This window comes from Carlito syrichta, unplaced genomic scaffold (assembly GCF_000164805.1).
Source record: "Carlito syrichta isolate Samal-C Ts95f unplaced genomic scaffold, Tarsius_syrichta-2.0.1 Scaffold309457, whole genome shotgun sequence".
In the NCBI taxonomy this organism is placed as follows: Eukaryota; Metazoa; Chordata; class Mammalia; order Primates; family Tarsiidae; genus Carlito; species Carlito syrichta.
In genome coordinates, this window is record NW_007253553.1 from 246,962 (window position 1) to 260,273 (window position 13,312).

At 37.7% G+C, this 13,312-nt stretch overlaps 1 protein-coding gene across 1 annotated transcript in view; it reads right to left on the reverse strand.

Moving 5' to 3' along the window:
* LOC103269695 (contactin-associated protein-like 3) overlaps window positions 1-13,312 on the reverse strand; it is a 163,233-nt gene that overhangs the window by 114,269 nt on the left and 35,652 nt on the right. The window contains exons 6-7 of the mRNA XM_008067259.2: window positions 9,429-9,690; window positions 4,915-5,061 (exon numbers count right to left, since the gene is read on the reverse strand). Coding sequence (XP_008065450.2) covers window positions 4,915-5,061; window positions 9,429-9,690 — 409 coding nt within the window. The remainder of the gene's footprint in view (window positions 1-4,914; window positions 5,062-9,428; window positions 9,691-13,312) is intronic.

Below are 13,312 nucleotides of genomic sequence, written 5' to 3' on the forward strand. Positions count from 1 at the left end.
AAGTCAGAACAGTACTATTTGTCATGTAGAAGACTGCCCAAAAGCCCTAATGGTGAAATGACAGAGGTTCTTTCATCAACAACCTCGCTTGAGACAGAAAGTGTAAGTAAAAAGTGAATGCTTATTTCTAAACAATAAAACATATCCATTAATATTGTGGGAGTCAGCAAGGTTAAGTGCATCTGAGGATGACAAAGAAATTGTCATTTTATGTCACTGTACCAGAAATGGTACTGGGTGAGACTTTATGACAGAGTTATCAGAGGTTCTCTGGTCAACTAATATTTCACACAAGGTGGCTCTGGGATCTCTGAACAGAACTCAGTGCTCTTCACTCTGTGGTGCAGGTCTGCTATTGAGTAGTAAATAGATTCCATGACAGGAAAGTTAAAATAGCTTGACTTTTAGTCACCCTCAATAGCAAGCACCAAACATTTGTGTATAATTCAGTACAGTGAAACTATTGGGAAAATGCTAGAAAAAAATGCTGTTTTGTAGGTAGACCCCTTTCATAATAAGAAAGCCACTCTCTGAGACTGCCAGGCCAAATATAACAGATAACATAATAGATGATTCCATATGACCAGAGAACCCTGGCTCTGGGTGGGCTGTCATAATTATTGCTATCATCCCTCTCATGCTCTAAAGTGTCTTGCTTTGGGCAATAAATTTATAGTCCCCCTAGCTGTAATAGCAAGACGCACACACATCTACTTTTATGGTGAAGAAGCACTGTGGTAAAATTTGATTGACTGTACATTAATAAAGATAATCAAAGATTTGTATTTGAAACTGCATCAAGAGAAATATAAAGAGAAGAACTGCTTATGGAGTGTCTTAGATCATGGGGTATCGATTTCCTTGAAAAATCAATATCATTAATTGACTTTCACCTGGAAGACACAAGAACACTTACTTTGTTAGTCCAAATATTGCTCCAGAGCATGGATTGAATAAAGTGAATTTCCTGGTCAACATCATACATATTCTGGCACTGATGGACACTAATTAAGATGATAATTAAATGCACAGTGACATTGACACAAGCTACCATGGATTACATAAAATAATCCTGACATTGGCATTTTCAGGGTGGACCTTCCATTCATGCTGAAGTTGAGCAGCCGTGCTTTACTCAGAGCTGGAAAACCCAGTGGACTGCAGGTCCTGGGACAAGGAGTCTTCATTTCTGCATTAAACTCTTGAATATAATAAATCTGTTGAGAACCAGAGCTTCACATTCACTGGCCATAGCGCTGCCTCTCCTGGGTTTCCTGAATACAAATAATGCCCATCTCTTTGTTTAACATCAGTAAACTACAATATTTTGGGTTTTGTTTACCTGCTTCTTTTTGCCTGCTGAGCGTATTACTTTAATTTTTTAAAACAGTGTATATTATTTTCCTAAGAAAAAAGATGGGGCTACGTTAGTATAAAATAGAGTTGACTAAGTTAATCTGAATCAGTGGCTGAAATTATTCTGTGGCAATCAACTGGGTATACAGTTATGAATATAGAGATTCCTCTATATTTAAACATTACTTAGGAATAAAATGCTGTAATTAAAAGTTCTCACACTATTTTTGCCACTAAGTGCCAATACGCAATTACAAAAGAATTACAAGAAAGCCCTAAGGAAGAAAAGTCATTATACATCCTCCTGGGATGTTTAAACTCTGTAATTCCATTCATCTTAGTGATACTATTTCTCATTGAAAACTATACTAACAGGAAAGTTTTCCTGCATATCAACACAATTTTATGAAAATCCATGAGGAATGACTATGCTTTTGCAATGCTTTGCCTCTGGGTCTTCAAAGTTCTTCCATAGATATTAGTGCAACCAAAGGCTGGGTCTATGTGCACAACTAAGATGACTACAGCACATTCTTATAAATTCATTCAACTTAAAACTGGTGCATGTCATGAAAACTACAGAGCTGTTGCTTCACTGAATTGACTACACACTTTAGAAAAGTTAGTCTGTGCATATAAGAAAATTTTTTAAAAGCACTGGCAGGATGATTCTTAGCAGTTATAACATTTTTTATAACAGCAAAACAATGAGCACAATCAAAATGTCTATCACAAGTAAAATGGGACAGTATTCACAGAAAAGTAAAATGTGTTATAATATACATTGAAAATGGAAAGGACATAACATGGATCTAATATACCCAATGAATACCCATTTTAACATTGCCTAAATCTCATGTTTTTCTAGCAGTTCACTTAACTTATCCTCAAATCACCAGCCAGGGACAAAACTGGTTTCTCAGAGGTAGCTTTTGATAGTTGTTTCACAACCTCCTCACCAGTTTGTTACTAACTAGCTTTTCTATTTCAAATATTTGCCTCCACCCATAAGACCCAGGTTAACCTAATCAGCCCTTCGTGACCTACATGACAAACAAACCCCACCAACATGGCAGCAATCATGTGACTGATCCACCCATCTGCCTGCCCATCACCTGATGTCAGTACCTGTGCTTATCTGTCACTTCATAATGGCTTGGAGCAGAGCACCACCTAACCACCTTAACAATCTGCCCCCATCAAAAGGAATGTTTAAAGGTATTCAACCTCAGCAGCCAGTCGCCATTGCCCTACTAGACTCTGGTGTGACCATGTGCTCTTTGAGCTATGGCCTTCGCCATATTTCCTGGCTTTGGGCCCCTCTCCTCCCTTGGAGAGGTGAATCAATCTCTATCTCTCTCTCTCTCTCTCTCTCTCTCTCTCTCTCTCTCTCTCTCTCTAAATCTCTCTCTCTCTCTCTCTCATTTACTTTCTAAATAAACTATATTTTCTAATCTAAATTCTGTGCAATTCTTTGCATCTTTATCGCGGCAATGGATGGCACACCAAGACACCCACATCCCCAGTGGGCTTGATCTAACATTCTGGAGGTCCTGTTGGGAGTGTGGCCTAACAAAAACCATGCTGCAGTGAAAATTAATTAACTTTATTCATATTCACATGGCTGATTCTCAAAATCTAATGTAGAACAAAAAAGAAAAAGTCAGGGAAAAATGCATACAGTATTATCTTATTTATGAACTTAAAAACAAGGCAACAGTGAGACTCCGACTCAGAAAAAAAAACGCAACACAAACTACATGTTATTTAAAGTTACCTACATGGATGTTAAATTTATTTTAAAAAACAATGGAAAGATAAAGATTAGCACACACACAAAAAATGCAGACCTGGGGGACTGAGAGTCTGGAGAAGCTTCAAAAGTATTGCAAACATTGACTTATGTAGACTGGAGATTGGGAGGAGCCCATATATATTCTCTTAAGAAGCATCCATAGTGTTTTAAAAAATATCTATTTCACAGTAAGAACTGATTCATATCACATCAGCATGTAAATATTTATGGAAAGTCCCTATCTTATGTCGCTGTGCATTGTACATTCTGAACATGTAGATTGTTAAAATATGAAAGATGATTCTGTGATTTGCAAAGTGTTTTTCTGCAGTGTATTTCATTTTGTATCATTAAACAATATAGGAAGGATTTTTCTTCCTATCCCTTTTAGTGCTTCAACATATTTTACCTTTCAAATTATAGCTCTTGGATAAATACTCTATTTAGTTTGAAGGAATTTTTTCCTTTGCAGATCTATAAAGTCCATCATAAGTAGCAAAGTTTTAAAAGCTTCTGGGTCAGAAATGCACCATATTTAGCAAACAAAGAAAGCAAGCAAGCAGATGTTTTAAGGTTGTTGACCTATTTTACCTTTCACATCAATGGTTGCTTCAGAGGACTTGAAAGATTAAGCAACCTCATTCAAGGTTTGTTTGCTGGCTGTTGATTCTTAGAGAGGATTTTATACTTTCTTGTTGGGCTAGCAAGCTATCTACATCTTATTATGGAAAGAACAATCAACAAAATGCAAAACAGGAATAATATCAAGAAGGGCTTCAAGCCAAGATATTATTAACAGTGGTGAGAGACATTTCATTTGAATGCCCCGGGGTTGAGGATTTGTGGCCCTTGGAGGCTCCCACTCCCTGGCTGAAAAGATATAGGATGGACTCCGCAAAGAGCCAATGAACAGGCAAATGCTCTGGCTTGACAAAAATGCCTTGCTAAGCAATGAGTAGAAATATTCCTAGAAAAATTAATCACTTGCTCTGCTGTTTATAATAGTGCCCTTCTGTATAGGTCATGGGAATAGACTATTTTTCAAACTTTAAGGTCCTACAGACTACCTGGAGATCTTAGTAAAATTAAGATTCTGGTTCAGGAGGTCAGAGGTAGTGAGTGTGCATTTCTAATAAACTGCCAGCTGCTGGTTCATGGATCACATTTGAATAGCCAGGTTCCAGGCAGAGAAGAAGCCAGCAGACAGAATAAGAAAAACATCCATATGCAGCAATAACATTAGCAAAGACAATCTAAAGAAAAGGTTGTAAGGATGACTTGGCATTAGGAAAATTCCCTAGCAAACTTATAAAGGTAAGAAACAGACAATGACCTTCAGCATCATATGCATCCTGCATTCACCTAGAGAGCACTAAAAAAACAAAAACAAAAACAAAAACTAATGCCCAGGCCTCAGACCCAGTTAAAACAGAATCTCTAGTGATGGAGTGTCAGGGCATCAACATGTTTGAAGATTTCCAAGTGACTGCAATGTGCAGGCTTGGTCAAGAACAAGCTCTATGGAGGGTGCGCTATTTAAAACCAATCTCATTACATGCACATTCAAATAAGGCCAACTAGGAGACTTGCATGTTAAACCATAATTCTTTATCTTTGCCCACTCAACATTCCTAATGTACTATAATTGAAAAAGAAAAGTCATTTTCAGTATTGATTTTCACTTAAAAATCTCAATTGCCATATAATGAAGGAGATAAAAAGATGAAGGTTTGATTACAACACAGACTATTCCTTTCACTTACCCCCCAAATAATAGGTGTCTCCAGAATCGATCTGCTCATGCTGGGAATAAGCAGCTGAGGCTACTTCACCATCCACCTTCACACTCAGGTGATGCCTCTTAGCAGACAAGTACACGGAGTGCCACTGTCCATCACCTAAGCCATCACCTAGTAGACACAACAGGGTTAAAAGGGATTCCTATGAGCTCTAGAGACGTCTATAAGCAGCGGAAGGGCTTGACAACAGTGGAGGCAGATTCTTGCCTGCCAAAGACCATCAGGAATTCACTTGAAGTCCAACCAGGTCACTGGCTGGGACAAAGGAGCATGCACCCCATGGGGCGTCTCATAAGGGGAACTTAGAAAAGATCTGGGCTGGTGCTGGGTCATTCTAAAAGGACAATTAGAGGTTTAGCATCCTGGTAATTTTTATTTATAAGAGAAAGGTTCTCCCCACAGTTGTCGGAAGAGGGGCTTTCTCAGTTCATGTTGTGGTTTCAGAGTGCCCTTGTCTTTGGTTCACCAGTTATGAACTGACCAATCTGGTTCTTCTTTATGCTCTCATGAAAACTATAATGTTCAGTTGTGAATATTAAGGCCTACATGTCCACTGCTAGAGCAGCTCTTTTCACTTTCTCATCACTCAATTAAGTCAGGTAAGTACACATAGGAAAAAAAAATCAGAATGAAAGGGGCAAAAAGAAAAGAGCAAATAGTCCAAAACATTTTAGATGGGAAAGCAGAAAGTAAAGTGTTATTTCCTTCCATTCTGTCCATTGATTCTATTCTAGAGAATAAAATTTCCACAACTGACCAAGCCTGCAATAACAAAATATTTCACACAGGGTTTACTTCAGTCTTATCTAGCTAATTAATATTTGAGGATGTTGAGAAGTACAAATGTTTTAAAAAATTCTAAGTTATAAGAGCAAAGTGTTTTTTTCTTACATTTGAATTGTTGCCATTCTTTATAATAATCTTAGTAAACTATTTAGAAAAAATCTTTAAAATAACAAGTTAGGCATTAATAAAACAAATTCACAGAACAAAATGTAATGCTAAAAAAGCATTACATTAAAATATGTGTGTGCACATGCACATGTATACATACAAAAACTTTGTATAAACATGAACAAATCTGGCAGGAAATGTTGTTAAATGTTGATAATATTTAGAGAGAGACATGTGTTCTCATTGTGGAAAAACAAGAGGCCTAATGAGGCCAGCATCAATTAAGTAAATTTGATAAATTATATTGAGGGAAGGGACCTCACGACAAAAATCTACAAGGAAACTTATGGATAACAGCAAGAAGCTGCAAAGGCTGGATGGCCAGCTGTAAAACATTTGCTGTTGGTTCCACAGCCAACAAAGAAAATCACTAATAACTCAAGGAGTGATTTTCAAAAACAAAGCAGTCAATTATTGCTGTTAACTAACCCTATCTTAAATAACAAAATACCACATCATTCAATCACTTCACAAAATTCTAAACATTTCCTTTTGCAGACCACCCTCAAAGACTGTTCCTCCTGGCCTACACTGGACCCCTCTTATAATAACACCCCTCTAATTCATGTCTCTTTGCAGCAGACAGTAGGCACTCTCACTGCTGTTCTGCCTATTGTGTCCTTCACAAAGTATCTCCCCTTTAATAAATCTACCTTTCTTAATTCATAACTATCTTGGTGAATACTTTCACCCCCCTGTGACTCAGGCCATATCCAGCCACCCTGCCATGCATGGCATTCATTATATGTCATTTTTACATTTTCTATATTTTTTTAGTTTGCTACAGTGTATTCAGCTGTTTCTATATTATGTTTTTAAAAAAATACTAACATTACTGCCTCCTAAAGTAGTCGCTGTCTTTTGAATCCATGAGATAAAAACCTATTTCTACTTAAAGTGATGAAGTGGGCAATGTTGCATGTGGTTGAATCGCTGACCAGCTACCAGCCAAGCAAGATACCGGCATCTCCTAGACACTTACTGACCAGGTTTTATATTGAATGAAAATCTAACACTGTATTACACAAGAAATAAATAAATGACTAGGAGGTATCCCAATGCTGTGACCAAAGCAATTCTTATTAGTTGGTTCTAGTGATTATTTTGTGGGAGTAAACAATCTCCAAGTTTCAGAGAATAACAAACTAGGGTTTGCTTCTCTCGCTGGTTCTATACTCACAGGGGATCTTTCCACTCTGCCTTAAGGGTTTTATTCATGCAGGACTGAGGCTAAATGCATGGCCCCCATCGTATGGGTGAGAGAAAAGAGCACTTAACAGAATCTGGCTATGGTTCTTAAAGCTTCTACTGAGATGTGGCACATGTCACTTCCACTCACATTCCATGAACCAAAATGTGTCCTCGGCCAAGCCTGGCATTGATGGGCATGGGGATGTATTCTTCCACAGAGTCACTGGAACTCTCACAGCAGAGGGCAGAGGTGCAGATTTCTCTTAAAGGGGGTAGTGAATAACGGGAAACTTTAGAAACTCCCTTAATCAAAAGAGGAGGGTCATAAAGAAAAAAATGTATTCACTTAAAAATCACAAAATGATGATTACTTAATTTTGTGGATGTCATACTTATCATGCTAATAAGCCTGCCTGCCTCCAGTCCAATGCCTTAGGGAATGTTCCACTGAAAGTAACGAATACATCTTACAAATAATAAAGGTACAGAATGTCTACAGCCTTACAAGGTTAGAAGTCAACCTGAAGAAATTAGAAGTTAGTATTTTATAGCCCAGTGGAGATGTTATCCCCAAGAAAATAGTCTTACTTCCTACAGAAAGTTGACCAGTGTTGCATATAATTAAATAGCAGATTTTTATATTCCTTGTCCAATTAACCATATAAATCCGTGTCCTTCAAATGACCTTCAAAGCAACTTTTTCCGATCTGCTGGTTCTCTCATCAGTGACTTTGAAAAGGACTCATAATCCACTAGTTTGGGAATAAGTTTCTAACATGGCCCAAAAAGCCATAGATCCTGTTCTAAAAACAGCTACAGCTTTATTTTTCTCAGATTGTTAAATATTAGCTCTGATGGTTCCCAGCACTCACCTTTAGGGAGAAAGTAATTTTAAAGTCACTACGGTTTCTATAGTTCTTTGCACCGTATACATGTTTAATACAAGAAAAATGCTACTCTCTCACTTTTGGTTTTACATTTATGAAGCCAAAAAAGTTTTCAGACACAACATTCATTCATGAAAGATAACGAGAAAAGTTGAAAGCAAGAATATGGAGAATTTAGGTCAGATACTTAAACATGTTTTATGAAGCTGACCCTGAAATAGAATTCTGAAAGAAGTTCTGTAATCCTACAACTAACAAAATGAACCAAAAATAAAAAATAAATTCTAGACGCCTCCCCATTTCCCAATCCTGTCTTTTTACTTAGTGTTTTTGCTTAAAGTCATATAGTAAAAGATTTTCTATCAGTCTTATTTCCCATTCATTTCAAATGTATGCCTCCTTTAAAAGATGCTACAACAAGAAACTAATATGAGAAATTAAACTTTGCTTTTCTTCAGAAAAAATAGTACATATTGCACTGTAATAGCTTAAAAAATTGGCTTAACAAAACATTTCTGTAATGTTTCAGTGCCAGCTTACCGAAAAGTTCAACTAATATATGTGGGTATTAGGGGGCAATACACATGTGCCACATGAAACAACAAGAAAAAACTATCTCTTTTAGTTAATATTGCATATGGATTATAAACCAAGATTCAGGCAGTTCAATGAGTCTGAATTAATACTATCAGTTCAGTGCATTTGCATCAATCCACATAAAAAAACCTCAGTGTGCCTATAATCAGAATTTTTGTATTTATAAAAAGAAAGAGAAAATTAAATTTCACTCCTAACTTTTCAGACCCGTAGGCAATATATTTCTTCCACAATCAACATTCATGAAGTGACAGGTCCTGGTTCTATTTGGTTTTAAATTTTTATCAGTAACCATATGCAAAATAGCCCCGAAGTTCAGAGATAACATGTGACTAGAAATAAAAAGGTCCTTCTTGGAAGTCTAAAGCAGAACTTTCACCCACAGTTATAAGAAGTCTTATCCAAATAAAGTCGCCTTCAAAGAAAGCAGCAGCTCTGAGAGGGAATAATATAACACAGGCTATTTTGAAAAACAATCAGTATATAGGTTCTAAAGGCAGTTCAAAGAAATCTATTTTCTCAAGACTACCTAGGATTAGGCTAATGTCTTCTAGTATTTCAGGTTTATTTGTGGTTATTAACCATTTACTTACATATGAGTTATGTTTTTACCTTTTTAACAATTATGCTTTGATGTAGCTAAATTCTGCTACACTAACTCACACATGAACAACCTAGTGTTACCTACTTAAAAAGAAAAGGGAATCCAGTTCCTTCTAGTAGTATTATAAACATCTTATTGATTAAATTACTTATTTATTCTAAAGATGACTAATTCTAGGTTTATGTGTAAGGATGATATAATCATGCTAAATGCATATGTATTATCTTAGAGGACACATTTGTTACCTGCTGTGATGTCCCTTGCTGGATGTCCAGGCTGGGAGAGGCTCAGCTTGAGTTTTCCATCATTAAGAATAAGAACAAGAGCTCCTGAACCATATTGAAACTGATTGATCAGCAACAACCCTGCTCTGTTCCATGTTCGAAATTGGAAAGTGACAATCACTTTGTCCTGTCCAGAGGTGCCCGGCAGAGCCAAGTAACTCCTGGAGCTCAGAAAAGTCACAGGAACAATTTGAGAGTGTGAACAGGAGAAGGACACATTTCCCTGTAAATACAACATAAGAGGATATTAAGAAGGTGCAGGAGTGATGCTTTCATTGTATTAACAGATTCCCAAAACTTACATAGTTTCTTATCAACCTCCCAACACAAAAGGATTTTTAAAATTAGGCTTCCCCAATGAACTTAAATCTATGACATTTACCTTACAAGTCCCTCAGCTGAAGCACTGTGATAACTGTGCAAACCTATTTCTGAGTCTGAATCTTAGGAAAATTCCCAACTTCTCAGTTTCAGAAAAGAAATCCCAAGACAATTCTTTCCCAGACCCTGTGCCAGGCAGGTATACAACAGATAAGCCATATATCTTCCTTTGAGGTGTCTAGGTGTCCTTATTCAAGGTGAACACCAGCATAAATGGTCACCTATTCCAAGAACTATCCCTTATCTGCCTTGGTTATATACATGTGATTATGAATTTGTCATGAAGATGATAGATACATCTTACTCAGGTAGGAAGTGTATTTCTTCATGTCTCAAGAAAAGGCTGGTGTCAAGGCTGGCTTTCCCAAGAGGAAGCCTGGCACCCTCTCAAAAACATCAGAACCATAGGCCATTTGACCCAGAGTGGTCAGCAAGTCTAAGACCTGCCCTTCTGCCTTGAAGGCATATTTTTTTTTTTTGAGTTGGAGTCTCACTCCGTTGCCCAGGCTGGAGTGCTGTGGCATGCTCACGGCCACCCCAGTGTTGACCTGTTGGGCTCAGGCGATCCTTCCTCCTCAGCCTTCCAAGTAGCTGGAACTGCAGGCATGCACAACCATGTCCAGCTAACTTTTTATTTATTGTAGAGAGAAGGGTCTCGCCTAGTTGCCCGGGTTGGTATCGAACCATTGTGGGCTCATGCAATCCACTTGCCACCAAGACAAGTCTTTTGCTCATTTTTTGATAGGGCTGTTTGTTTTATTTCCTTTTGGCATGTTTGAGTTCAATGTAGATCCTAGATGTTAGGCCTTTGTCAGATATATAGTTGGTAAATATTTTTTCCCCTTCTGTGGGCTGTCTCCTTGCTCTTTTGATGGCTTCTTTTGAGAATAAACACTTCTCAAAAAAGGACATACAAGCAGCCAACAGATACATGAAAAAATGCTCAGTCCCACTAATCATCAGAGAAACACAAATTAAAACCACACTGAAATACCACCGTTTAACTCCAGTCAGGATGGTCATCATCAATAACTCAAAAAACAACAGATGCTGGAGAGGATGCAGGGAAAAGAGAACACTTCTACACTGTTGGTGGGGGTGTAAATTAGTACAATCCCTGTAGAAAACAGTGTGTCAATTTCTTCTTCCATACGACCCAGCAATCCTCCTTCTGGGAATATATCCAGAAGAACTCAGATCATTCTACAAAGAAGACACCTGCATATGCATATGTAGTGCAGCACTATTCACAATAGCAAAAACATGAAACCAATCATGCTGTCCATCAAAAGTGGACTAGATTTTTTTTAATGTGGTACATATACACAATGGACTATTACACAGCCAAAAAGGACAATGTTATAGAATTTGCAGTGACTTGGATGAACTTAGAGTCTATCGTATTCAGTGATCTATCACAAAAACAAAGAACTGAGTGCCACGTGTTCTCACTCATAAGTGAACTCTGAACATTTGTCATAATACTACAAGAAAGGGATTGGGAGTATAGGACACTGCCAGGGTGGGGAATGCACACAACAATAGGGGTACCTGATCCCAAACCAAGTGAAGTGAGGACCAGTGGGAAGCCAAAACTTCATCTGTACGATGACCACTTAGGTACCTAATGCTGAATTGTTCTCTACATCTTTAAAATAAATTTTTTAAAAATTTGCCGTAAATCCATGAGACTATATATACATACAGTTGAGTTTTACAGACATTCCAAAGTAAGACTAAATACTCCACAGCTACAAAGAAATATACAGACATATTGAGCATATAAAAATAAAAACATTTATATATTTAACACATCATCAATTATTTAACATACAATTAAGAAAATGAATCATGAATGATAGGGTTATCTATTGGACATAGGCTATCTTTGTAAATTGATATGAAAATGTCATAAAACCAAAAATTTTAGAAAAGCAGGCAAAAAATAAACAATGATCAGAAATGCAAGTCCAAATGGGCAAAAAGCATGTAAAAAGATTATTTAATTTACCAGTTGTCAAGTAAACAAAAGTGAGAATGAGATATCGTTTTACTCTATTTGGCATACAAAGTTTAAAGATGTTTAGAACACGTGACTAGCTGGAATGTGATGGAACAACACTTCACTTGTTGCTGGTGAAAACTGTAGTGGTACAGTCTTTTGGAAAACAATCCAACAACATTTATTAAAATGTAAAACTCTATAAGTCTTTTGGCCAAAAAAGTTCTAATCCTGGAACTTTATCCCATACAAATAAAAGCCCTGTATACCTGAACACATGTGCAATTGTTTGCTTGGAGTGGTAAAAAGGTAGAAATATGTAAAGCAAATGCCTTCAGTAGGAAAATGACTAAATAAATAGCGGTACTCTTTCATGATGAATGTTATAATGTCAATATAAAATAAGGTTACACCTGATAACACAAAAAAATTTCCAGAAGGTACTGTTGAGTCAAAATCAAGATGCAAAAAAACCCTTTATAATGCAATTCTATTTTTGTGAACAATGCCAAATATAGATAGATAAATATGTATGTAAATATGAGTCTATAGTTCTATACAGGATTAGATTATGATGAACCCAACAGGAAAGGATATATGTTAGCTTAGTCACATGATGACTTGGAAGAGAATGCACTGATACAGGAAGAAGGGACAAAACAAGGAAAAGACAACCAACCAAAAAGAAAGAAACAGTGGCTCACGCCTATAAGCTCACACTTTGGGAGGCCAAGGTGAGAGGACTACTTGAGCCCACGGGTTCGAGACCAGCCTGGACAACTTGGCGAAACTTCGTCTCTACAATACATAAAAAAAATTAGCCAGGCATAGTGGCACGTGCCTGTACTTCCAGCTACTTGGAAGGCTGAGGCGGAAGGATTTCCTGAGCCCAGAAGGTCGAGGCTGCAGTGTCTGGGAGCATGCCACTGCATTCTAGTCTGGGTGACAGAGTGAAATTCCAACTCGGAAAAAAAAAAGAAAGAAAGAAACTTGGAAGTGACCTCAGAATGGCAGTATAGGAGGTCCTGGCCTTCCCTCCCCTCACGGTCCCATAGATTCAATAACACACAGACCACTTCCCTTTGGAGAAATCCAGAACCAGAACCAGCTGAGTGACTCCTGTACCCAGGCAAGCATGAAACCAGCCACAATGAAGCCTACAGGAAAATCCAAGAAACTCTCTCAACACAATCCCCCTTCCCAGTCCATATGATCAGCAGGAAACCCCTAGCTCCCAGTTTCTCCCTGGGGGGGAAGGAAAGGACTGAACTGTAAGTCTAATGTGCTGACTTCCTAACGCTGCCCAAGGGGCTGGTACATGTATTGCCGGAATCTGAGCACTGACAGGAAAGTACCCTAGGTTGGGAGCTACTGATAAAAAAGACAGCAATTTAGACTAGCACACGAGACTCCCCAAAGTCCCTCTCAGTAAGCAGGTGAAAAATTCCAAATTCCAGTTTCT